Source organism: Xenopus tropicalis, chromosome 2, assembly GCF_000004195.4.
Source record: "Xenopus tropicalis strain Nigerian chromosome 2, UCB_Xtro_10.0, whole genome shotgun sequence".
Lineage (NCBI taxonomy): Eukaryota > Metazoa > Chordata > Amphibia > Anura > Pipidae > Xenopus > Xenopus tropicalis.
Genome location: NC_030678.2, coordinates 6,509,616 through 6,537,468, shown reverse-complemented (window position 1 = coordinate 6,537,468; position 27,853 = coordinate 6,509,616). Strand labels below are relative to the sequence as shown.

The window sequence follows — 27,853 nt, the reverse complement described above, 5'->3', positions numbered from 1 at the left end:
TTTTCCCTATGTCAGCCATGGCCAGTCTCAGGGGATTCTGGGATTTGTAGTTCAACAATATTAAACAACAATTTATACATTTAGCTACTTTTTTTCCATTTGATCCTCAAGGGTCCAGGCCAAATGCACCCTAAATCCTGAGTAGGGTGCCCCATAGTACAATGTGCCATGTCTCCCTATCTCCCCAGGAAACCCCCGACCCTTCCCATAATGCTCCCAATGGCCAGAGAGGAAGTTTCTCTCACTGCCCCCAGCAGGCCCAGAGCATTCCTCCTCCTGTCCCGCTTAGAATGAGCAGTCCCGTTATCTGCTGCATGCCAGGGCTCCTCTCTCCCCCTCCCCTCTCCTCCACCCCCCCCAACCCATAATACTCCCTGCCAAAAAAACAAGCTCCTCACCCCCCCTCCTTCCTCATTTCCTTAACAGCATTTCCTGAGCTGAATAACCCAGTGATTTGTAAGAAAAGGAGGAAAGAGAGAGAAAAAAAAAAAAATTACAGATAGGTCCAAAAAAAAAAAAAAAAGGGTTCCTCTGCAGACAGTGGGACTGTAGCACATCTTTAGCCGGGCTGCGTCTGGCCGGGGGAGTGAGGGATCCCAGTGTAGGAGAAGCTCTTCCCTTCATTGCTTTTCTGACTGCTGCTTAGGTGGCACATTTAGCCGGCAGCCTCTCCCCACTGGAGGTGATGTCCCCCCCAGCCCTTAAGTGTCTGTCACTGGGGCACCTAGAACTTCTCCCACCCCTCCTATCTGCCTGCCCCCTTCCCAGCACCCCCCAAGCCCACTGACAGCTGAACTTCAACTGGAGCTGCCTGGATTTCCATGGGCTGCCTGGGACTCTATAGGACACCCCGATGCTCCCTGCGCACCCCTGAATGCAAGGCTCCTTCTGCCCCTGGGCACCCCAACAGGATTTATTTGATTTAATTCCCTTTCTAACTTGGATAGGGAGGGGGGGGTCCCTCTCTGGACCAACTCATGAAGAACAAGGGAGCTAAGACGAAATTTAAGAAGAAAGGGTCCATTGGTGCATTCGGCTGCGATCTGACGGAGTATCTGGAGAACTCGGGGCAGGATGGTAAGTTCCTACTGGGGGGGGGGGGGGGGGGCAATTGATATACAGGTAAAGGTGGTACATTCCACCGCCTAATTGCCCTGCTGCAATGTTAACTACTCCACTAATACTGCTCAAAGGGGTGGGTCACCTTCAGGACCTATTCATAGCAACTTTCCAATTGGTCTTCATTTTTTAACTATTTGCCTTTTTCTTTTAACTCTCAGGTTAATATGGACCCTAGCAACTAGATAGCTGCTAGAAATTCCAAACTGGAGGGCTGCTAAATCATTCAAAAACCACAAATAATATAAAAAGGAAGACCAATTGCAAATTGTCTCAAACTAGCACTCTCTATATTATACTGAAAGTTGATTTGAAGGTGACCTACCCCTTTAATATCCAATGGGCCATTGTGCCCTGGTGATGCCCAGAGACTTATTCATTATGATTTGCATTTACCCCTTAACCCCGCGATGCCTCTCTCTATAGAACAGGGGCAGTTTGGCTCTGATACGTTGTATTCTCCTTATTTGTATCAATAAGATCACGTTGTTACTTTGCTACAATGATCCAACTGGGCAGGAAACCCCCAGCGAGTCGTTGGTGGGTGAGAAAGGGTTAATTGGTGGCCAGTTTGCCCTGCCCAGTCCTCTGCCAAGAGCATCTGATGTGAATTAACTGCACAAGTGAGTTCTGTGAGCTCTGAAGTGCTGCTTGTAAGGGGAGCCTGGGTGCCTTAACCCCTTCAGCGCTGGGCTGCTGGGATTCACAACTGCCCCATGGATACCAGGAGGGCACAGGTTAATGGCATGTGGAATAAGATTATAGTGTGTTAACCTTGTAACTGCCAATAGCTAATTCCCCTGCCTCCCAGACTAGGGATATATTGTAATCACTGTGTGCGGGAAAGGGTTAAAATACCACCTGGCTGGTTGTGTTGCCGTTACAGAGCGGGCAGTGCTTGGCTAGCGTGGCACAGATTGGCAGAGCGGATTAATTGGTCATTATAAGAGCTGGGCAGGCGTGGAAATGATTGATATGTAAATGGCTGCACTGCATGTAGGCTGACAGTTAGTGCTGTATGTGCGGTGTTGGCTGTAGTTCAGCCGCCACTTAGTCAAGTGAAGCCAATAGGGGCCAGATTTCTGCTTGTTTTGGGCAGTGCCTTGGCCCGGAGGGTTGCTGAGGTACTGATTTGTATAGGGGTTGGGGTTGCCATAGTAATTACACCAGTAATTCACCAGGGGAATTATGTTGCTAATTAGTGAGTTTCTGGCCCGTGGAGCTTACAGTCTAAAGCAAGAGCCCATTGTGTAGTGAAGTAGCTGGACCAATAATTATTTGCCAGACTGGGCCACCAAAGTGAATCTCAGGCAAAGATTAGATCTCAAGGGGGGCAGACCCTTGGCAACGTGGCCCTCAGCCAATAGGATTTGGTAGCCGGCCCCAGTAGGGCCCTGACATGGAGGGTTATAGTTTTGCGCCCAGCAGGAGTCGGTAGCCAATGGGTGACTATGTATATATATATATAGATGCTAAAATATGGCTCAGTGTTACCTAGCACACCGTTTGTGGGTCTCCCTTAGGAACCCCGTCTTTCCTTACATTTAAGCCACGCCTTCTCCTTCCACTAGTTGCAAACTTTTACTACTACTAAGCCACACCTTCTTCCACCACTAATAGCCAATTCTTCTAAATTCTTCTTCCACTACTGAGCCACACCTTCATAGATTTAGCCACACCTTCTGCTGTCATTCAGCCACACCTTCATAGATTTAGCCACACCTTCTGCTGTCATTCAGCCACACCTTCATAGATTTAGCCACACCTTCTGCTGTCATTCAGCCACACCTTTTTCTACCTTCAGGAACTATAGCGGGGTGACTGTTACCCCAATGTTTCTATATATCTGTAACCTTGTTATGGGCTAAGGGGGCCCAGCCTGAAGGCCAGTTAGGGGGGGATTTGGGGTGAGTGCTTATTTGTGCCCTGGGTACCCCTGGAACTATAGCAGGGTGACTGTTACCCCAATGTTTCTATATATCTGTAACCTTGTTATGGGCTAAGGGGGCCCAGCCTGAAGGCCAGTTAGGGGGGGATTTGGGGTGAGTGCTTATTTGTGCCCTGGGTACCCCTGGAACTATAGCAGGGTGACTGTTACCCCAATGTTTCTATATATCTGTAACCTTGTTATGGGCTAAGGGGGCCCAGCCCAGGTTCTGATAGGCTGGAATTCCAATGTAATCAGTATTGCCAGCCTATCACAGCGCAGCATTCAGGCTGAGGGCACAAAGAGGTAAGTGTTCCAAGGGAAGTGCTAGGAGAAGCCATTTCAATGCCCTTTTCACAAGTTTTTTTCCACACACTGAATGTAAATCCAGTCGGGTGCTGCTATGTGTCAGGCAGTTGGACATTTAGACAGACTGCGTTATTACATTGCTATTTTGCTGGCTGAGGCCCAAGGGGGGGGGGGGGGGGGGGGGGCATATGGACTAGCAAGCGTTTGAAACCTACTTACCCCCAAGCAATCACAACATTTAGTTCTACCTTAAATCAAGGCTCAATACCGGGTAGATAATGTATTTGGCCATGGGAGTCATTTGCCCATGTTATACTCCTGCCCAGTACATTCTCCCCAATGGCTGTAGCTGCTATGTACTATTCCCCATACAGAGAAGCCGTAGGAATGTATTTGCTTCCTGTGACTCTCACTTTCTCTATGGATGACAGTGGCCGTGGGGCAAAAAGCAGAAGGAATTTTTTTTTTGGGGGGGGTAATAGTTTCCACATGGAGCAGCCTGGGACACGAGGCACGGCCATTGCATTCAGGAATGTCACCGGGACCATCTGTCTCCCACCTGCTGCTCTTTGCACTGTTCCCCCCCCCCCCAGGTCCAGTTTAACTGGGAGTGAGGGCTCTGTTCTGGTACATTGAGTACATATGGACAGACACACTCTCCTAAGGGCCTTTCTTGCGTCGCACTGTGCTGCACCTTGTATTCTTTCAGCAGACCAATGCAATCCTGATGGGATTTTCTAACCCACCTAATATATATTTGGGCGATATTTGGCCAGCCCATTGGTTTGGCTCCATAAATAAACAACCGAAAGTCTGAATGGGCCAAGTCACTACCTTATCCCCAACTAAGATATAATTACCCCTTATTGGGGCAGAACAGCCCTATTGGGTTTATTTCATGGTTAAATGATTCCCTTTTCTCTGTAATAATAAAACAGTACCTGTACTTGATCCCAACTAAGATATAATTACCCCTTATTGGGGCAGAACAGCCCTATTGGGTTTATTTCATGGTTAAATGATTCCCTTTTCTCTGTAATAATAAAACAGTACCTGTACTTGATCCCAACTAAGATATAATTACCCCTTATTGGGGCAGAACAGCCCTATTGGGTTTATTTAATGGTTAAATGATTCCCTTTTCTCTGTAATAATAAAACAGTACCTGTACTTGATCCCAACTAAGATATAATTACCCCTTATTGGGGCAGAACAGCCCTATTGGGTTTATTTCATGGTTAAATGATTCCCTTTTCTCTGTAATAATAAAACAGTACTTGTACTTGATCCCAACTAAGATATAATTACCCCTTATTGGGGGCAGAACAGTCCTATTGGGTTTATTTAATGGTTAAATGATTCCCTTTTCTCTGTAATAATAAAACAGTACCTGTACTTGATCCCAACTAAGATATAATTACCCCTTATTGGGGGCAGAACAGCCCTATTGGGTTTATTTAATGATTAAATGATTCCCTTTTCTATGGGAAATAGCCTTCCTGTAACTCGCTTTCTAGATAATGGGTCTCTGGATAACAGATCCTATAACTGTACTACAAGGACCCAAAGGCCACTAAAGGTAACTCTGAGTCTGATTTATTGCACATTCGCTGTATATTTTCATGTTTAGCAGGTTCCGCAGAAGCTGAATCAGTTTGTCAGTTGCTAATTGTGTTCATTTACTCAGAGAATATGCAGAATTGATGCAACCCAGTGATTATATTGCCCCAGGGGCAGAACCGCTAGTGCACACAGGCATAAAGCCCTGGGTTTACAGTCAATCACTAGCGCCTCGCAGGAAGGAGATTACACGAACAGTTTGCTGATCGATGTTATTAATGGCTTCTGTATCAATTAAACTGGTTCCACTGTGGCTTTTATTGTATCCTGAGAAAGATCAGGGGATTGGTTATCTTACTCAGCTATACAGTCCCTTTCCTTGCAGGGATGTCTTCCGTCTAATATCCTTATCATTTACAGTAGGGGGTACAGTATCCCTTATAATACATGAGTGATACTCAGAGTTCCCTGTATAACTCAGCCTGCAGCCTTGTGCCTTTATATGGGGGGCACAGAACCCCTCAGTGACTGCTAATATCCTTATCATTTACAGTAGGGGGTACATTATCCCTTATAATACATGAGTCATACTCAGAGTTCCCTGTATAACTCAGCCTGCAACCTTGTGCCTTTATATGGGGGGCACAGAACCCCTCAGTGACTGCTAATATCCTTATCATTTACAGTAGGGGGTACATTATCCCTTATAATACATGAGTGATACTCAGAGTTCCCTGTATAACTCAGCCTGCAGCCTTTATATGGGGGGCACAGAACCCCTCAGTGACTGCTAATATCCTTATCATTTACAGTAGGGGGTACATTATCCCTTATAATACATGAGTCATACTCAGAGTTCCCTGTATAACTCAGCCTGCAACCTTGTGCCTTTATATGGGGGGCACAGAACCCCTCAGTGACTGCTAATATCCTTATCATTTACAGTAGGGGGTACATTATCCCTTATAATACATGAGTGATACTCAGAGTTCCCTGTATAACTCAGCCTGCAGCCTTGTGCCTTTATATGGGGGGCACAGAACCCCTCAGTGACTGCTAATATCCTTATCATTTACAGTAGGGGGTACATTATCCCTTATAATACATGAGTGATACTCAGAGTTCCCTGTATAACTCAGCCTGCAGCCTTGTGCCTTTATATGGGGGGCACAGAACCCCTCAGTGACTGCTAATATCCTTATCATTTACAGTAGGGGGTACATTATCCCTTATAATACATGAGTGATACTCAGAGTTCCCTGTATAACTCAGCCTGCAGCCTTGTGCCTTTATATGGGGGGCACAGAACCCCTCAGTGACTGCTAATATCCTTATCATTTACAGTAGGGGGTACATTATCACTATTACAGGAAGAATATGTTCCGTGCTTATATTAGAGAATATCCCTGTGCAATGGGGGCAGATTGCCGTTTCCCTGCTGCCAATGAGCATCTGACAGATGTAACCGGATCTCGGTAAAACCGCGGCGCTGGGTGCGCACATGGACTGTGTGTCTTGCGATTCTGCCTTTAGATTTTATTGTTGTGCTGCTACAAATAGACATTTGGCAGGGGAACATGGAAATGCCTTCCAGCAGAGAGTTACACCCAGTGTTCAGTCGGATGTTACCCCCCCCCCACCCCCATATGTGAAGTCACTTTTTTTCTCTCTTTACATGTGGAAAACCCATAAAGTTTAGTGTGAATGTGAAAATAACTGGGAAATATACACGCAATGGATTTATTAGCATCACGTTAAATCTGTAAACCATCAGATGTTGCAGAACTACAACTCCCAGACTCCCCAGTCCGACACTGATAACAGCAGTGAGACCCTGCAGTGAGGCTAATGCTGTTTATATAAGACTGATTGGCAGTGAAGAGGTTAATAGAGCCGTTCCTTGGTTCTTGGGGCTTTGCTCACTGTTGGACCTGTGGTTGCAGAGAACATCTGTTTCCGTCATGGCTCCGGCTGATGGGTGAAGTCAGTCTTTCCTTGTTGCTCACTCTTTCAGTCCTTAATCCCCATTAGCTCCTGATACACAATCTCGGGCTTTGAAGTCGGCTCTGAGTGATCACTGCTCGCTAGCCAATCACGGCGCAGCTCCTATTAAGTTTTATTTGGAGCCAACATCCTGATTTCTTTGTTTTTTTATTGTGCCGGCTGCTTATCAGTTCCTGAACCGCAGACATCTTTACTGGTGCTGGGGGGTGAGGGAATGTGACTGGGTGCAGCTTTAGTATAGCACCCTGTGTGTAGCGGCACCCTGCCCGGAGCGGGGGGGACAGTAGGTAATGGAAGGCAAGATGGTGACAGTAAGTTCAATGACAACAGTAGGTCAAGATTGCAGCAGGAGGTGAAGATGCAGTCAGTAGTGAGCAGTGGCGTAACTTGGCCGCGCCTCCCCTCCTCCCCGGCCCCCCTCCAGGCCCCTGTCACCCCAACTATAGGTAGTTATGCCACTGATATTGAGTGATTGCAAGAGTGGGGCATGATGGAGACAGTAGGGCACGATGGAGACAGTAGGGCAAGATGGGGACGGTACGGCACAATGGAGACGGTAGGGCAAGATGGAGACGGTAGGGCAAGATGGAGACGGTAGGGCACGATGGAGACGGTAGGGCACGATGGAGACGGTAGGGCACGATGGAGACGGTAGGGCACGATGGAGACGGTAGGGCACGATGGAGACAGTAGGGCAAGATGGAGACGGTAAGGCACAATGGAGACAGTAGGGGAAGATGGAGACGGTAGGGCACAATGGAGATGGTAGGGTAAGATGGAGACAGTAGGGCAAGATGGAGACGGTAGGGCAAGATGGAGACGGTAGGGCAAGATGGAGACGGTAGGGCAAGATGGAGACGGTAGGGCAAGATGGAGACGGTAGGGCACGATGGAGACGGTAGGGCACGATGGAGACGGTAGGGCACGATGGAGACGGTAGGGCACGATGGAGACAGTAGGGCAAGATGGAGACGGTAAGGCACAATGGAGACAGTAGGGGAAGATGGAGACGGTAGGGCACAATGGAGATGGTAGGGTAAGATGGAGACAGTAGGACAAGATGGGGACGGTACGGCACAATGGAGACAGTAGGGCAAGATGGAGACAGTAGGGCAAGATGGAGACGGTAGGGCACGATGGAGACGGTAGGGCAAGGTGTAGACAGTAGGGAAAGATGAAGCCTGTAGGGCAAGAAGTTGACAGAAGAACAAGATGGATCCAGTAGGATTAGGTGGTGACAGGAGAACAAGCTAGTCAGTAAATTATTGTGGAGATAGTAGGACAAGTTGGTAACAGTAGGGCAAGATGGAGACAGTAGGGCAAGATGACATCTTATAGACCAAGATGGGGACAGAAGTTCTAGGTAGTGGCAGTTATGCCTTCTATCTCTGTTGCCCAGTTTACAGGCCTTTAGTAGCCCCTGGTTGTTGGTAGGTGTTGGTAGTTGCAGTTAAGCAGCTGGGGCACCACGTGATGGAAAGTCCTGCTTTATATAAATATCGCACAGGCAGAAAATGTTGCGCTGTGCCCAACCGTGCCAACAACAACCATTCATGTATGTCTGTACTACAAGCAGCACTACAGCAACCATCACCCTATCAACTATAACCAGCAGTGTAAACTCTGATGGGAGTTGCAGTTGAGACACAATTTGTAGGGGGTGGCATCTCATTGTGATTGTATTGAATGCAGATCCGTGTGAGATGACACGAGAATAATGATTATTTTTATTCTTGCCCACCCTAAAATTAGCCCCGCGCAGCTGCTTTTACCCCTCCTCTCGAAAACATGAATGTAGCCGGCCCCCTGAACTATTCAATTTGTCGCGGCTTTTATAGGCCCAGGCTTCTAATTTTATGTATCGACATAAAAACCCCTGTCTTCTTTTATGGGTGGAATTTAGAAGGCACTTCAAGGCGGCTTCTGCTGTGTCCTATTATTCCCCCCTGTTTTGTAGCGTAACAATCATCAAAGCCGGGATCCTGCTTGTAGGCCGCCCCATCGGCGCTGCTGTTTATTTTTGTAATGTTTGTGTATTGTAGCGCTCCTCTGGGCCTTTCTTCTTTCTGCTTCACTGATTAGATGACGCATCTTCTTCCCATGGCCAAGGTTTCATAGCTGCGGTGTCCCCGGCGCTAGGGAATTCATAAGTGCTGAGCAGGGAGGTACGAGGGATGGAAGGATGGTCTTAAGTTCTCTGGTTTATAATTGAAATCATGGGGTTTATGTTGTGCCCATAGCAGAACCTGAGAAATAATAAGAATTCTGCCTAAAGTTGGCCACAGAGAGCCTGGACTGGGATTCAAAATTGGCCCTGGGCTAAGTACACAGAGGCCCAAACAGCCCCCAACAAGCCCAATAAATAGTGGCTGTCTATTGACATCCACAGATTGTTGACAGAGAGCATAGAACTGTCAGTAAAATGTTCAACATAACTGTACCAATATAATTTCCAACGATTTGTTTCATGATCTCATCAAGGTGAGTATGATGTCATCAGCCTAACAAACCCCAGAGGTCCCCTGAAAGAGCTAGTCGTTGGACTGACTGCTCCCTTAGATGCAATCTAACCGTCCATATGGAAACTATGACTGACATATAGGCAGGCGTGGCTGGGTTAGCTGGGTCAAACTTTAAGCCTTTTGTGGTGGACACCTTCAAAGCTTGGTGGCCCGTTGGCATTGGTGACCACTGGTATTATTTTGGGGCAAGGTTCCCTTGAAGTGCATATAGTTAAGTACTGAGGATCCCTATCTCTTGTGACAACATTGGCGATGATGATGGAACCCTAGAGATGATGACTTTCAAGTAGGGAACGCCAGCCATAGTTGCTTTACAACAATTACAATTTGACCAAGTTGGTCACCCCCATCTCACACATTTTTCATGTCAAGTCCTCACTAGTTCTGGGATATCCTCAGAGACTTCAATCTGTCAGTGAGGTATTGGCTTCCTCTTGAGCCACAAGAGGACACCTTCAAAGCTTGGTGGCCCATTGGCATTGGTGACCACTGGCATTGTTTTGGGGCAAGGTTCCCTTGAAGGCCATTGTGATGTGCATATAGTTAAGTACTGAGGATCCCCATCTCTTTTGACTAGCTATAGACAACATTGGAGATCATGATGGAACCCTTGAGTTGGATGATGACTTTCAAGTGGGGAACGCCAGCAATAGTTGCTTTACAACAATTACAATTTGACCAAGTTGGTCACTTTTGTGGTGGACACCTTCAAAGCTAGGTGGCCTGTCGGCATTGGTAACCCCTGGTTTTGTTTTGGGGCAAGGTTCCCTTGAAGGCCATTGTAATGTGCAAATAGTTAAGTACTGAGGATCCCCATCTCTTGTGACAACGTTGGCGATGATGATGAAACCCTTGAGTTGGATGATGACTTTCAAGTGGGGAACGCCAACATTAGTTGCACAATTACAATTTGACCAAGTTGGTGACCCCCATCTCACACGTTTTTCATGTCACTGTTCTTTAAAGTCCTCACTAGTTCTGGGATATCCTTCAATCTGTCAGTGAGGGGCTCGAGAGGAAGCCAGTACCTGTCCTACTGATTCAGCAAGTGAGGGATGGCCTGGCCCTAGTCCTGCAGGAAGCTTTGTTATGGAAATAGATGGGGGCCGTTTCTGATCAGGATGTGGGAAGCAACACTCGAGGCCCTGACTTCCTCCCTCGCTGCCTCTCGCTCGCTCTCGTAGTTCAAGGTTAAAATGAAACCGTTCTAACATACGGTAGTAATTTGGGCTTTAAATCCACAGAATCTGGCCGGGTCAGTATCCCAGGGGTCCCAATGCAGATTTTCTTGGCCCAGAATATCTTCCACTCCTGCCTGCTCTTGGGTTTGGAAGAAACTGGGTTAACCCCTTGCTAGCTGGGGAGGAACTTTTTGAGAGTCGTAACCTACAGCATTTGCTTGGCCACAGGCCCAAAAATAATTATCAGACTTTGAGGGACCCCTTTGTTTATATAAAGTAGGTGCATCTTGAGCTTTTGTTGAAAACAAATTCTGTTACCCCCAAAAGCCTTCAGATGTATTCTGGGAGTTTAACATCAACTTAATGGCTGCAAATTGTCCAAAGTTTATATAAAGTGATACTGCCCATATTCAATCTTACCTTCTTCCTCTTGCCCCAGGGCCAAACGGTCGAATTAGCCTACATGTTCCCCGATATTGCCCACATGTAGGTGGCGGTATCAGGTGAAGATCTGCTCGCTTAGCGACCTTGCCACGTGTATGGGCACCTTTACAGTCAGCTTCCTGCCCTACTGATGCCATCTACCCTTCTGTTTCCATTTTGCTCTCCTATTGTGCCCTGCCACCATCACCCCACTGTTGCCATTTTACTCTCCTATTGTGCCCTGCCACCATCACCCCACTGTTGCCATTTTGCTCTCCTATTGTGCCCTGCCACCATCACCCCACTGTTGCCATTTTGCTCTCCTATTGTGCCCTGCCACCATCACCCCACTGTTGCCATTTTGCTCTCCTATTGTGCCCTGCCACCATCACCCTTCTGTTTCCATTTTGCTCTCCTATTGTGCCCTGCCACCATCACCCTTCTGTTTCCATTTTGCTCTCCTATTGTGCCCTGCCACCATCACCCCTCTGTTGCCATTTTGCTCTCCTATTGTGCCCTGCCACCATCACCCTTCTGTTTCCATTTTGCTCTCCTATTGTGCCCTGCCACCATCACCCTTCTGTTTCCATTTTGCTCTCCTATTGTGCCCTGCCACCATCACCCTTCTGTTTCCATTTTGCTCTCCTATTGTGCCCTGCCACCATCACCCTTCTGTTTCCATTTTGCTCTCCTATTGTGCCCTGCCACCATCACCCTTCTGTTTCCATTTTGCTCTCCTATTGTACCCTGCCACCATCACCCTTCTGTTTCCATTATGCTCTCCTATTGTGCCCTGCCACCATCACCCCACTGTTGCCATTTTGCTCTCCTATTGTGCCCTGCCACCATCACCCTTCTGTTTCCATTTTGCTCTCCTATTGTGCCCTGCCACCATCACCCTTCTGTTTCCATTTTTGCTCTCCTATTGTACCCTGCCACCATCACCCTTCTGTTTCCATTATGCTTCCTATTGTGCCCTGCCACCATCACCCCACTGTTGCATTTTGCTCTCCTATGGTGCCCTGCCACCATCACCCTTCTGTTTCCATTTTGCTCTCCTATTGTACCCTGCCACCATCACCCTTCTGTTTCCATTATGCTCTCCTATTGTGCCCTGCCACCATCACCGCACTGTTGCCATTTTGCTCTCCTATTGTGCCCTGCCACCATCACCCCACTGTTGCCATTTTGCTCTCCTATTGTGCCCTGCCACCATCACCCCACTGTTGCCATTTTGCTCTCCTATTGTGCCCTGCCACCATCACCCCACTGTTGCCATTTTGCCCCGCTGTCACCTACCTACCCTGCTGCTACTATTTTCTGCTTGCTATTGAGATTATACTTAAATAACAGAATTTCTCTGACATTTTACAACTCGCCCCCCCTCCCCACCCCAATTCCAGTGGAAATCTCTTCAAGCTATACAAACAGGCAATTCCTATTTAGACAGGAAACATCCAAGCAGGGAACATTACTGCTTTATAAAGAGGACACCAGTTTTCCAGTTTATAATCCCGTAATCTCCCCCTCAAACATCTGAATTTAAAGAGTTACAATAAAAATGATGACGTAACAAGACCCTCGGCTGTTTGTCTTTAATGCAGGGGGACCGTGTCAAACAAACCTACTGGATTTACTTATCCCACTTAGACAAATATACCATTCCGGGGCAGTGCATATAAATCACACAGGTATTTGGGAAGCATCTGGCACCGTTCTACAGGCAAAGCCAATATAAGCGCCGGTGGGTATTTGTGTATGAACAGCAGCAAGAGCTTAGGGCGCCAAGGAATTCCATTATTAAACCATATGAGTTTCTGACAAGTCCAGTTGGGATGGGACCATCTTGGCAATAGTCTCCAGGCAGCAGCTCTGTAAATGTAAATTAGCATTTCAGTCTTTAGATAAAGGAGTAAGTTTTGCTCTCAATGGACCTGAACTCTGGGATGTTTACCAACTGCTCACATACTTACCTGCTGTCTCCATCTCGCCCTACTTTTTTCATCTTTGCCTTCTTTCTATGCTGACCTAGTGTTGTCATGAAGTCCTTCTGTTGCCATCATGTGGTACTGTTCACATCTTGCTCTACTGTCTCCATCTTACCCTACTGTCTCCATCTTGTCCTACTGTCTCCATCTTACCCTACTGTCTCCATCTTGTCCTACTGTCTCCATCTTGCCCTACTGTCTCCATCTTGCCCTACTGTCTCCATCTTGCCCTACTGTCTCCATCTTGCCCTACTGTCTCCATCTTGTCCTAATGTTCCCATCTTGCCCCACTGTCTCCATCTTGTCCTACTGTCTCCATCTTGTCCTACTGTCTCCATCTTGTCCTACTGTTTCCATCTTGTCCTACTGTCCTCAACTTGCCCTGCATTTTCTATCCTGCCGTGCAGTTTCTATCTTGCCCCACTGTCTCCATCTTGCCCTACTGTCTCCATCTTGTCCTACTGTCTCCATCTTGTCCTACTGTCTCTATCTTGTCCTACTGTTTCCATCTTGTCCTACTGTCACCATCTTGCCCTACTGTCACCATCTTGCCCTACTGTCTCCATCTTGTCCTACTGTTTCCATCTTGTCCTACTGTTTCCATCTTGTCCTACTGTTTCCATCTTGTCCTACTGTCTCCATCTTGTCCTACTGTCTCCATCTTGCCCTACTGTCTCCATCTTGCCCTACTATCTCTATCCTGTCCTACTTTCTCCATATATTGATGCCATCATGCCCTACTATACCTGTAACCTCCCCATTCTGCATGCAGGTTTAGCTCAGTGAGTGAACCCCAATAAACGCATCCCTACCAGTACCGTTGTGCCGTTCTCAGAACTCACTTGGGTCCCTTGGAGTCCAACAAAAGGAAAGGGAACAATGGAGTCTCTGAGAAGAAACTGCATGAACAGAAAACTTGTTGCTAAAGGTCAGGGGTAATTGCAGTGGGAAACAGAATGCATGTTCCGTAGGAATGATTCAGCTTCTGGGGCCAACTTTCCCCACACAATCCCTTCCCTTTCATTCTCCTTGACATTAGTGGGCTTTCTCCTTTACTCACCTCCAAAAACTCCCACCGGCCCCTCTCTCCCTCACCTCGGCATAAATAAGAACATTCTCTGGAATGCGCCATGTGTGCCAGTCATTTGCCCCGTGGCTACCCTCGCTGGTCATTATCAGGCCTTCAGCTGTTACTGCTCTGCTGACAGTCCCACTAAGGAGCTACAGATGCCTCTGTTATTGGGAAGATCATCATCGTATAACAATAGAACATACTTGTAGCCATTTGCAACAAAACTCTCTCCTCTTCTATTCAGGCAAAGGCAAGCAACATGGCTGCCCCACCCACACATATATATATGGATATAAACAGAAATTAGCAGCAAAAGAATTTTCTGTACTTTCTAAAGAATGCAATATGGCAGCTCCTATTCTTATGTTTAAATAAAAGTACACAGGAAAGGACGGAATTGGACAGGGGTGTCCAGGGCCCCTTGGGACTGATGCCTGGGGGACCCACCCTAGGGTTGACATCTCTGCCATCTTCTATATCTGGGCAGGGGAGCGGGTGGCCAGTGACATCACGGGAGTGGGTTGGTGATGTCATAGGGCGGGGCTATGACATGGCCAATCGCTGTGTCAATCACAACGATGTACCGTCTTCTATATCCGGGCAGGGGGCGGGTGGTGACATCACAAGGGATGGGGAGCAGGTGGCCAGTGACATCACGGGAGGGGGTTGGTGATGTCATGGGGCCGGGCTATGACATGGCCAATAGCCACGTCAATCACATCCCTCTGCAGTTAGCAGAGGGAGCAGGCCTTGGTTGGCGGGGGCCACAGGTCCTATGACGGCTGGGTCCCATTGGGTTTTTCCCAGTGTCCCACTGGCTCAATCCAAGCATAAAAATGGAACATTCAGTAGGTTATAGCTACGTACTGTCGGCCTAAGGGAAGCAATATGGCAGCCACCACCCCTCCATATAAACCTGAAAGCTTTTATCTTTTGTCTTAAAGTGAATTATTAATAATTAATGGGAGAATATTGCAGGAATGAATCACTGCAGGAGTCGAATAAAGAAATTGTCTGCCAATGTCCTTCCCAGACACAGTTATTTTTTTAAGGATGAATGATAGAGAACACAGAGAAGGTTCTGGGGCTGGATGTGACCCTATGGGCCGGAGGGATATGAGACGCGGCTGAATCACATGTGTTAGTGTGACTGTGTGGGAATGAATGTACCTTCCAGTTGTAACTTACCCTAAATGCATTATTGCAGTATGACACAGCCGTGTATAGATGTAGTTCAACTACTCCCAGATCCCTTGTGGAAGTTATGGTAGTGGCTAAGGTTGCCTCCCTGTGACTGCCTGGTACTGCCATATGGCTCTTCTGCACCAGCCTAGGGTACCACCATTTTCTTGGCACCCCCCGTTGATTTTCTTTCCCTTGGGGGCCATAAAAGTCATTTGGAAGACCACATTTGGCCCACGTTTCATCCATTTTTTTTATCCATGCCTAAACAGGACCGTCAAGGCCAACAGACCTTAGGTTAGAAAGCAAATGCCTCAAGCCCCTCTACAGTTGCCAAATTTACCAGCCATAAAATGCCAGGCTTAGACTGTAAAGCCTTGTTTAACATTGTAATTACATCTGTACTATACCAGATGAGAGGGAGTTATAGTTGCCTGACTACAACCGAACTAAGCTCTCTGATTACTCATAAGTCTATTCCATGGGGCCCCGGATGATTGCATCAACTTTGCTTAATTGTTTGAGTACAATATACTGTATAAAGTCACTGACGGCTTCAGCTAAGCCTTCTGTGCTGCTACAGGGTAAGCTCTGTAACACTGGTTCCTTCACTGTGAGGGGTTCATATTCTCAAAAGTAGATTTTGTGGGATTATGGAGTCAATTACTCACACAGGGGAATCCCTATTCTGCCATAGTTTTATAGTATCTCTCTGTACAGGCTATGAGCAAACTTAGGGGGCTGTTCCTGCTGAATTGTGCTTAGTACAGGGGAATCCCTATTCTGCCATAGTTTTATGGTATCTCTCTGTACAGGCTATGAGCAAACTTAGGGGGCTGTTCCTGCTGAATTGTGCTTAGTACAGGGGAATCCCTATTCTGCCATAGTTTTATAGTATCTCTCTGTACAGGCTATGAGCAAAATTAGGGGGCTGTTCCTGCTGAATTGTGCTTAGTACAGGGGAATCCCTATTCTGCCATAGTTTTATAGTATCTCTCTGTACAGGCTATGAGCAAACTTAGGGGGCTGTTCCTGCTGAATTGTGCTTAGTACAGGGGAATCCCTATTCTGCCATAGTTTTATGGTATCTCTCTGTACAGGCTATGAGCAAACTTAGGGGGCTGTTCCTGCTGAATTGTGCTTAGTACAGGGGAATCCCTATTCTGCCATAGTTTTATAGTATCTCTCTGTACAGGCTATGAGCAAAATTAGGGGGCTGTTCCTGCTGAATTGTGCTTAGTACAGGGGAATCCCTATGTGCCATAGTTTTATAGTATCTCTCTGTACAGGCTATGAGCAAAATTAGGGGGCTGTTCCTGCTGAATTGTGCTTAGTACAGGGGAATCCCTATGTGCCATAGTTTTATGGTATCTCTCTGTACAGGCTATGAGCAAACTTAGGGGGCTGTTCCTGCTGAATTGTGCTTAGTACAGGGGAATCCCTATGCTGCCATAGTTTTATGGTATCTCTCTGTACAGGCTATGAGCAAACTTAGGGGGCTGTTCCTGCTGAATTGTGCTTAGTACAGGGGAATCCCTATGTGCCATAGTTTTATGGTATCTCTCTTACAGGGCTGTTCCTGCTGCAACTATGCCTGTATAATTCAATTTGTATCTGTTTCTGACTGGTCACTTCCCTATATATCCTTATAACACAACAGGAGGACTATAAAAGTATATAAGACCTTTTATTGGCATTATTGAAGGGATCACTATGGGCCCACAACCGATGCCCTCTCTACCCAGCCCAGTTTGGTTCTGCTCTAGCGGCACACCCTGCTTTCCCCCACCCTCTGTTCAAGGGGCAGTCTCCTCGGCACAGTAACTAGGGCAGATGGTGCCACGGGGCACAGATTGTGCGGCTCAAACAATAAACCATTAAACCATCTAAGCAACAAGCGGCTAAATGGCGCTATTAAGCATTCCTCCCAGTTCAGCTCTTGTGACAGCCATCTTGTTCATCGTTGTTACTTCTGTTCCCAAGAATGCCCCCGAGGGGAACTTTTGCCCCAAACTGGGAGAGAGCAGGGAGCTTCTGAGAGGGGCTTTGTTCTCCAGTTTGGACACCGTGGGATGAATTTTTGCTTCCAGCAGGATCTTTAAAATGCCACCATTCTGCTTCAGCCGAAAACATGAAAAGCCCCATTCTATGGGTTAGGGTAAAGGAAAGTGCAGAGCTCTACAGTCGCTTTCCCTTGTGCCCGTTAAAGGGGAACTCCACCCGAAAACTCTATATAACAAAAGAAAATGTCACCCTAAGCTACTTTCCAATATACATTCATTCTTTAGATTTTTTCTTTAGATTTTTTATTTATTTATACCAGCTGATTAACACAGACTGCCATATTGCTTGCCTTGCCACTTAGTGATGAGCAAATGTTTTCGGCAGGCGTAGATTTGCAGCAAAATTCTGCATTTCACCAATGGCGAATTGTTTCGTGAAACTTCCACAAAATTTTGCAGTGAAAAATGATTTTACAAAAATGTATTCAAAAAGTTGATACCCCAGAGACAGCTGCCTACAGGGACCCCAACACAATATGCATATAGAACACATTGTGCATCCGAGGGGGGGGGGGGGGGTAAAAATTTCATGCCATCATCCAATACTTGCCCGTCCCTTGGCTCCTTGTGACTGAGAGGTTTAGGAGGATTTAGGCAATGTTTCCACCCCCAACTGATGTACAGGTATGGGATCCCTTATCCGGAAACCCAATATCCAGAAAGTGCAGAATAACAGAAAGCCTGTCTCCCATAGACTCCATTTTAATCAAATAATTTAGAATTTTAAAACGGATTTCCTTTTTCTCTGTAATAATAAAACAGTACCTGTACTTGATCCCAACTAAGATATAATTACCCCTTATTGGGGCAGAACAGCCCTATTGGGTTTATTTCATGTTTAAATGATTCCCTTTTCTCTGTAATAATAAAACAGTACCTGTACTTGATCCCAACTAAGATATAATTACCCCTTATTGGGGCAGAACAGCCCTATTGGGTTTATTTCATGTTTAAATGATTCCCTTTTCTCTGTAATAATAAAACAGTACCTGTACTTGATCCCAACTAAGATATAATTACCCCTTATTGGGGCAGAACAGCCCTATTGGGTTTATTTAATGGTTAAATGATTCCCTTTTCTCTGTAATAATAAAACAGTACCTGTACTTGATCCCAACTAAGATATAATTACCCCTTATTGGGGCAGAACAGCCCTATTGGGTTTATTTAATGGTTAAATGATTCCCTTTTCTCTGTAATAATAAAACAGTACCTGTACTTGATCCCAACTAAGATATAATTACCCCTTATTGGGGGCAGAACAGCCCTATTGGGCTTATTTAATGGTTAAATGATTCCCTTTTCTCTGTAATAATAAAACAGTACCTGTACTTGATCCCAACTAAGATATAATTACCCCTTATTGGGGCAGAACAGCCCTATTGGGTTTATTTAATGGTTAAATGATTCCCTTTTCTCTGTAATAATAAAACAGTACCTGTACTTGATCCCAACTAAGATATAAATAATCCTTATTGGATGCAAATCAATCCTATTGGGTTTAATTAATGTTTTTATTGATTTTTTATTAGACTTAATGTATGGAGATCCAAATTACGGAAAGACCCCTTATCTGGAATACCCTCGGTCCTGAGCATTCTGGATAACGGGTCCTATACCTGTACAACATTTCCCAGCACCCTAGAGCTTTACAGTCCAACAACGGCTGGAAGCCCGCATTACACCATAGCCAGCCCTTGTAAGTTTGCCAGATCACATAAACTTGCGGGACCTTTTATCCATATGTCGCAGCAATGTGATCCGGTAATCCCAACCTAGGTGCTGCTTTCCCAGGGAATGATCTACAGTAGAGCAGTAATTGGCTGGGAACCATTGTTTCATGTTACTCCTACTCTGTAAGTATAAATACAGCTGCTTTCAGTGTTATCTCCACAATCCCTGCCAAAGGTTATCCCATAGCTGTTAATGTGATTCCCTGACTTGTCCTCTTCAGAACTGTATTCATAATGGGCTGGGGTCCTACCTTTCCTTCTAGATGGGGACCTGTCTGCAAGGAGATTTTATGTCACCCTGGGCTTGAGTGGGTTTCCTTCCATTTAAACCTACAGACCTGTATAACCCTGCTCGTTTAAGCAAATCAATATGGCTGCCCCCTTCCACATGTGGAAATACAGATATGCAGAGAAGGAATGTTCTGGGCACCTCAGTTTGAGCAGAAGACAATACAAGGAAATTAAAGCTACTTGTCTTAATTATAAATAGGGTATAATTTCATTTCCGGTTCTGCATCCTAATTTATTTCTTTTAGGGCTAAACCGGGAGATTGTGTAGGGTGGTGTTGGACAAACACGACAATCCATGTAGAGAGATGCCATAAGGTAACGGTAACCACATCTCTGTAGGTGGTGCCATACTGCTTGACTCAGTAGCTTACCTACATGGCGACGGTCCCCCTACAGAAGGATCCTTTCAGGGGCCCGGCACACTTACACCCCTTTCTGGCCCCACCTCCCACTACCCACTCGCCTTGCTGCTTCCCCGCTGTCAGGTAACAGGGCAGCCGGGAAGGGGGATTTCTATAACTGTAGATGAAGCAGACCCTGTGTTCTGGGCCCCCCTGTGACCATGGGTTCTGCATGGCATTTTGTAAAAATTATAATTTGTACTGAATTCCTAACAAAGTTGCCAAAATTTCCCTTTAGATTTTTAGAAGCAGGACACCACCAAGAAAAGCTCTTTTTCTCTTCAACCTGCCAGTACCATGGACATTCCCCGTCTGCCTTACTGAGATACTTTATATTGCCTCTAGCAGAAAGTTAACCATGAAAAGAAAGCCAGGAATTATCATGAAATTTCTTTTGCCATTCAAGTACCACAATTTTTTTTCCAGTATCAGTCCCTGGCAGTCAGGTCCGGACTGGGGTTCAAAATAGACCCTGCATTTCCAGTACACAGAGGCCCAAACAGCCCCCCACTTGCCGTAGTTCTTCAGGAGTTCACCTAACACAACCTTGCAGTATATCACTTATTCATAGCTCCCAACATTTCAAATATGGAATGAGGGCCAAAAACAAATGCCACGTGAAAATTTTTAACCATGCCCATTTTGTGACCACACCCCCTAAATGCCACTTCCATGTTACAAAATTTGGCAGGTTATATAAAGTTTGAATACATTTCTGGGGGTCTTGTTTTATGTGTAATTACAGTTTAGCTAATGAAGGTGAAGTGCGCGGGCGACTAATCTCCCCGAATTGCCTACCCCTGCCATCCCACCGGCGAACATGTAAGTCGCCGGCGGGATGGCAGACGCGGCGGCGCGATTTCGCGCAAATCGCCGAAAAAGACTCGCGAGTCTTTTTCGGCGATTTCCTGAAATCTCCCCGCCGCGTGTGCCATCCCGCCGGCGACTTACATGTTCGCCGGCGGGATGGCGGGTCATGGCAACTCGGGGAGATTAGTCGCCCGCGAACAGGGAGTTTTGTCGCGGGCGACTAATCTCCCCCGTGTGCCAGAGCCCTTAAGCTGCAAGTCTTAAGGTGGCCATACACGAGCAGATCCGCTCGCTTGGCGATGTCGCCAAGCGAGCGGATCTTCCCCCGATATCCCCACCTACAGGTGGGCGATATCGGGGACCATTTAGGTAAAAAAAATAATAATCCGATCGTTTGGCCCTGGGGCCAAACGATCGGATTATGTGGGCGGCAATGGGGCAGTCGGATCGGGGACCGCATCAACGAGCCGATGCGGTCCCCGATCCGACCAGATTTTCTAACCTGGCCGATTGAGATCTGGCCAATTTCAGGCCAGATATCGGTCGGCCAGGCCGCTCTGCTCTCCCCATACACGGGCCGATTAGCTGCCGAATCGGTCCAAGGGACCGATATCGGCAGCTATAGTCGGCCCGTGTATGGCCACCTTTAGTTCCCCCAAGAGACCTGTTTAGCTTATTAGTTACAATTGAATCTCAGTGCAGGGGGCGAGTATTCTGGCCTCTGCCAAAAGCCGCTTTATCTAATTAAGTTTGAGAAACTTTGTATCTTTTTTGCCATTCCATGCAGAAGGGAAATGAGGGACTTTTCAATTAGAATCCGGGACTCCGACCTGAGCTGTTAAAATTGGGACTGTCCCACAAAAATCGGGACAGTTGTGAGGTATGCAATACAAATGGTGTGGTTAGGGTGGGGGTGATGTGCCCAAGTTATATACATGGTAGCAGTGGTGTTACTGGATATTACTGGGCCCCACAGCAAATTAATTTTCAGGCCCCCCAAATGTCTGGAGGTTGACCTGTTTTACCAATATTTATTGAAATTGTTTATTAACTAGAGACTCATAGGCCCCCCTGCAGCTACAGGGTCTGCTTCCTCTGTAGTTACAGTATGGTAGGAAAATGTAGGGTTTACATGTCGTATAAAGGTGCCCATTTTGTCAGACCCCGCATATGGGGTTGATACCTAGCTGGTATTTCACCGGTCTTGCCTATAAAATGATCCCTAAGGCCAATGCAATTAATAGGGGAAAAGGTTAATAATATAGAAAGGACAACATTTTTTTTCCAGAAAGGTGACAATCCTACCCACAACTGTTAATGTTTCTGCTACATGTAAAACTTATATTAGATTTTTATATTTTTCCACAACATGTGGGAGCATGGAATCTGCTAGTGACAGGAAAATAGAACCCTGCATATTTCTTATGGTGGCTGTATCGAGAAAGAATGTTCCTCTGTCACAGATCGGCTTACAGGAAGCGACTGTGCAAAGGCAGGAAGTGAAGCCTGACATCAACAGGAAGTGCTGCTCTAATGCAGCCCCTGTCACTTCCAAGGCTGAAATCTGTGGAACAATGTTGGCCGGTACTTTAGCCCCAGCAGCCAGGAAATGGCTGAATGTTGGGTTGTGGGGCAGGGAGGAAGTGATAATGGCTACCTGCTCTGGCTTCAACTAGAGATAGTGGCGCAGAGAATAAAGAACTCACAGAGCTTGTTTTTCCTCGTGCCGTCAGCTTGTCATCAGCCCGTGAGAATAAACAGGGGCCACAAATCAGTGTCCCACTGGGGGTAAAGCAACGTTTCTTTTTCTTTAACAATTAAATGTAAGTACAGGTATGGGATCCCTTATCCGGAGACCCATTATCCAGAAAGCTCAGAATTACGGAAAGCCCATCTCCCATAGACTCCATTTTAATCAAATAATTCCGAATTTTAAAACCGATTTCCTTTTTCTATGTAATAATAAAACAGTACCTGTACTTGATCCCAACTAAGATTTAATTACCCCTTATTGGGGCAGAACAGCCCTATTGGGTTTATTTCATGGTTAAATGATTCCTTTTTCTCTGTAATAATAAAACAGTACCTGTACTTGATCCCAACTAAGATATAATTACCCCTTATTGGGGGAAGAACAGCCCTATTGGGTTTATTTAATGGTTAAATGATTCCCTGTTCTCTGTAATAATAAAACAGTACCTGTACTTGATCCCAACTAAGATATAATTACCCCTTATTGGGGCAGAACAGCCCTATTGGGTTTATTTAATGGTTAAATGATTCCCTTTTCTCTGTAATAATAAAACAGTACCTGTACTTGATCCCAACTAAGATATAAATAATCCTTACTGGGGGCAAAACAATCCTATTGGGTTTAATTGATTTTTTAGTAGACTTATAGTATGGAGATCCAAATTACGGAAAGACCCCTTATCCGGAATACCCTTGGTCCCGAGCATTTTGGATAACGGGTCCTATACCTGTATCATAAAATGCATCCAGTATAGTAACCCATAGTGACCAGTCAGCAGGTAGCAATTACTTGTTTGAAAGAAAACATCTTATTGGGTCTTAATGAAGAATTATTACATTATAGATTTTGATTATCACCTCAAAGGTAAGGTTCAACAACAACTGCAAATAGATGCCAGAAAACTATACCAGCATAGGGATCAGAGTTGGACCAAGCCGTCTGGGTGCCCTAGGCAACCCTGCATGTAGTTGGCTGGGAGGTAAGTGACCAGTGGCAGTGGGGGAACGAATTTGTGGACTAGGGGTAGGCAGAAAGAAGAGGTGTGTGCCTAGTTCCCCCACCACCACCATTGTGCTGTAGACACGTGTCTCTTCTACTCCTAGTTTCCAGCCCTGATAGCTATTCCCCTGTAATATGCATAGTTCAGCAGGAACGGCATCCTAAGTTTGCTCATAGCCTGTACAGAGAGATACCATAAAACTATGGCACATAGGGATTCCCCTGTACTAAGCACAATTCAGCAGGAACAGCCCCCTAAGTTTGCTCATAGCCTGTACAGAGAGATACCATAAAACTATGGCACATAGGGATTCCCCTGTACTAAGCACAATTCAGCAGGAACAGCCCCCTAAGTTTGCTCATAGCCTGTACAGAGAGATACCATAAAACTATGGCACATAGGGATTCCCCTGTACTAAGCACAATTCAGCAGGAACAGCCCCCTAAGTTTGCTCATAGCCTGTACAGAGAGATACCATAAAACTATGGCACATAGGGATTCCCCTGTACTAAGCACAATTCAGCAGGAACAGCCCCCTAAGTTTGCTCATAGCCTGTACAGAGAGACACCATAAAACTATGGCAGCATAGGGATTCCCCTGTACTAAGCACAATTCAGCAGGAACAGCCCCCTAAGTTTACTCATAGCCTGTATAGAGACATATGGTCTTTATGCAACCAATCACTGCAATGCACTACGGCATCTCTGTGTGTCTTCCAGGAACATAAGCAGTTACAGTAACACCTAGGGGCTCTCCTCTCCCCACTAAAGCTCCCTATACACGGGCCGATTCAAGCTGCTGATATGGATCCCTTAGACAGATTCGGCAGCTAATCGGCCCGTGTATGGGCACTTCCGACGGGCCTGCCTGACCGATATCTGGCCTGAAATCGGCCAGATCTCGATCGGGCAGGTTAAAAAAATCTAGTCGGATCGACGGACCGACTTTTCCTATACCCGTCGTTATAATTAGTCTGGATTCTCCCGTATCGCCCACCTGTAGGAGAAGATCCGCTCGCTTGGCAACAACACCAAGCAAGCGGATCTGAAGGTGTATGGGCACCTTAACCCTCTGACTGACTCAGCAGCCTAAAAAGAGCTAGCTACATCTGATTGGGTAAAACAGGCGCTGAGATGGGCCCAATCAGGAAGATGAAATTGACAAACTTGCCAAACACACACATGTTCATTTCTACAAAAAGTGATACACGTTTTTTTTGGAAATGAACATTATACAACCCCCATTTTACGATTGCCAGGGAACCAGAAAACAGTGTAAAATCTGAGAAAATGTAAAATCAGGGAAATGTATTATATATATTGGTGAGCCCTTAAAACCAGGGCAAGTAAAATTGAGGTTTCACTGTATATATGCATTTAGAGCAATTTTATTTCCTGGCGTTGTAAGGGTTAAAGGGGCACAGGGCACCTTTGGTGGCGTTGTTTCACCTGAATTTGGGGAAAGCAGGTGGTAGCTGGGCTATAAGGTAAATAAATTATGTTCTGACGGAGGGTTTATCTCTTATCTGGCCCAGGAATTGAACCCAGGTCTCCAGTAGCCAGTTCTCTCCCTATGACGTGATTCGTTTAACTATCTCTAAACTGGGGCAATTATCCATTATCTATTCCGGCCCATATAAGTGACTTGGTTTCCCTCCTCGCTTTCTCAGGCCCCCGACGCGACGGTTTTACGTTGGGTGGCGCAAGTCGTGCTGCTTCCCTGCTGTTTTGTCACTTTTCCCTCCGTTTATTGCCAGTTCCTGTTCTGGTAACTTGAATCCAGTTCCTCAGCTGCTGCCAAACTGCTGGCCAAGTGCCCGATGTATCTCTGTCGTTCGCTCTGTTCCCCTGCCAAGAGCAATATTCTGCACAAAAGGCGCAGGTGATTAACACAGGGAACAACTTGGCCCCAGCGCTAGGGTTACAATCAGGGGCCAGGATGTTGTCTGTACCATTCGGATGAAGACTCATCGTCATCATCAAAGCGAGCAGGAATGCTGGGTAGTACTGGCTGTCCTTTATTTCCATTTGGAACCAGTCCCAACCAGTGCATCAGGGGTGGCCAAAACGTTGATCGCAGTCCACCAGTCGACCCCCCGTGGATTTCTTGTGGACCGCGTTGAAGCCGGGAAGTGCGGCGGTTCCACGCTTTTATTGGGTATGCATACGTACGTGGGGAGGGGCCAAAAGTTGACCGCGGGGGGAAGAAGTCTGAGCACCCCTGATGTATATGATTGTATAGACAGCCCTTATAGTGTAGGAATGGGGCAAACCAACAGGCATTCTGGGAAAGAAGTAACATTTGTTTCTAATTGATCTAATGCCCTATAGACTGATACTCACTGTGCCTCCATAGCTACTTTAATCCCTGGTTATAACACTTCTTAAAGGGAAACTATACCCCCAGAATGAATACATAACCAACAGATAGTTTATTGGCCTATTAAAGAATCTCCCCAAACTGGAATATATATATCAGTAAATATTGACCCTTTTACATCCTTTCCTTTGAGCCGCCATTTAGTGATGGGCTGTGTGCTCTCTCAGGGATCAGCTGACAGGAAGTGATGCAGCTCTAACTGTAACAGGAAGTAGTGTGGGAGCAAAAGGCAGAACTCTGCCCATTCATTGGCTGATGGGGCCTAGCATGTATGTGTGCCTTGGCTTGTTTGTGTGCACTGTGACTCCTATGATCCCAGGGGGCGGCCCTTAGTACTTAAAATGACAGTTTCCTATTTAGGATTACCCAATGGCACATACTGCTAAAAAGTATATTTATATGGTATAGTTTTCCTTTTCTTAATGATCACATACCTCTGTAGGCTTCAGACAGAACACAGACCACTATTGGTTAGTCCATAGTAATGCAATGGTGGGAAAGCCAATTAGAAGTCCTAATCTAAAGCTAGCCCTACATCTATCTGAAATGTCATCATGGAAATGATGGGAATTAGAGGGAATGACAAACCTAGCTTTACGTGACCATTCATCGTGCTGTGCTGAATAGTTGGGTATTCAATATACGTCTTTATCATTATGTTTTGGTTTGGAAAATCTGGCTAATATGTCAAATCTATACTGTCCCAAGGTACCGTCTGTTGAGAGCAAATGTGAGCTGGTTTGGAAGCTGAAGGGTAAAGACACACTGAGCTACTAGAAGCATCTACTTGTTGTGGCTACTAAGGGTGAAGACACACTGAGCTACTTAGTAGCAGCTACTTGCCATAGACAATACTGAGAACTGCCTCTGCTAAAACACATAGAGACAATTATCAGTAAATGATCAGCAGTGTCTATTTCTGTAGCTGAGACAGTAGCTGCTACTAGTAGCTCTGTGTGTCTTCACCCTTAAATACACAATGCTGATCATTTACTGATAACTGTCTCTACATGTGTTTTAGCAGAGGCAATTGTCTGTGGCGTTTAGTAGCCATGGAAAAGTAGCTGCTACTAGTAGCTCCGTGTGTCTTTACCCTTAGGCTGGTGTAGCCCCAGTAGGAAGAATAAAAGAAGGAGCTATAAAGCATGTGATACATATTCCCAGATAAACAACTGTATGTACTGATTACTGGTGCTAATAGACTGTGCTGTAATTATCAGTGGCTTTGCTTTATATTTTAGCTGTTTAAATCACTTGCATCTTCAAGACTAATTAGTAAGCTTTAAATTGGAATATTGTAGGTTTTTGTGCACATACACTTTTTAATCTTATTATAGACTTTAAGATCCATAAGTTCCCTGGGGGATTGTATGTAGCTCGGTGCCCTGCTGGGAAGGATTAAGAGGTTGTAGAGGTTCCTTTGTGAACCGAAAGTCACTTGATAGCAGTCACTGAGCCGATTATAGCCGTGTTTGCCCCATTTACACGCAGGCTCAGGGCCAATACGGGGGAATATAGTGTAGGGGAGAGATAACAAGCGCATTATATGATGAACTCATGAAAAAGAACGGTAATGCTTTCATTTATAGGATTATCTTCTACTTGACTGATTTAGTAGAATAACAACAATCAATAGATCAGTAAGGCAGTGATGTGAAGTATATATTACAATAGTAGAGCTGGGAGGCAGCCAATTAGGCTGCCAACTCTGTCCCTCGAGCTTATTGGCCCGTGTATGGGGCCAATAAAAAGAAAGACAAATTTGCTAAATGGAAGCACATGGTTGCTTCCTAAAAGTATTGCTGCCTTTCCTGTTCAGTGTTAGGAAAGACTCACAATGGACCTGATGGACTTGCACAATGGATATCTGGCTGAAAATTGGTCAGGTTTGCAAAATCCATTGGGCTAGGGCTGCAATGGCAAGTTAATGCAGTCCTCACCCCTGACAGGTCTCCATATGCCCTGCTAGGTCTTCATAAGCCCTGCTGTATGGCCCCGAGTCAATAATCAGATTAGTCCGATAAGTATGTGGTGGCAAAACCAAGTCAAGATCTGCTTGTTTGGCAAGGCCTAAAGGTGGCCATACACGGGCCGATTGTAGCTGCCGATATCTCTCCCTTTGACAGATTTGGCAG

At 46.0% G+C, this 27,853-nt stretch overlaps 1 protein-coding gene across 1 annotated transcript in view; it reads left to right on the top strand.

Annotated features, from left to right (window-relative positions):
* Positions 1-258: 258 nt before the first annotated feature.
* Positions 259-27,853, top strand: part of arhgap31 (Rho GTPase activating protein 31) — an 88,577-nt gene continuing 60,982 nt past the window's right edge. Inside the window, exon 1 of the mRNA XM_031896448.1 lies at positions 259-1,077. Coding sequence (XP_031752308.1) covers positions 978-1,077 — 100 coding nt within the window. The 5' untranslated portion in view covers positions 259-977. The remainder of the gene's footprint in view (positions 1,078-27,853) is intronic.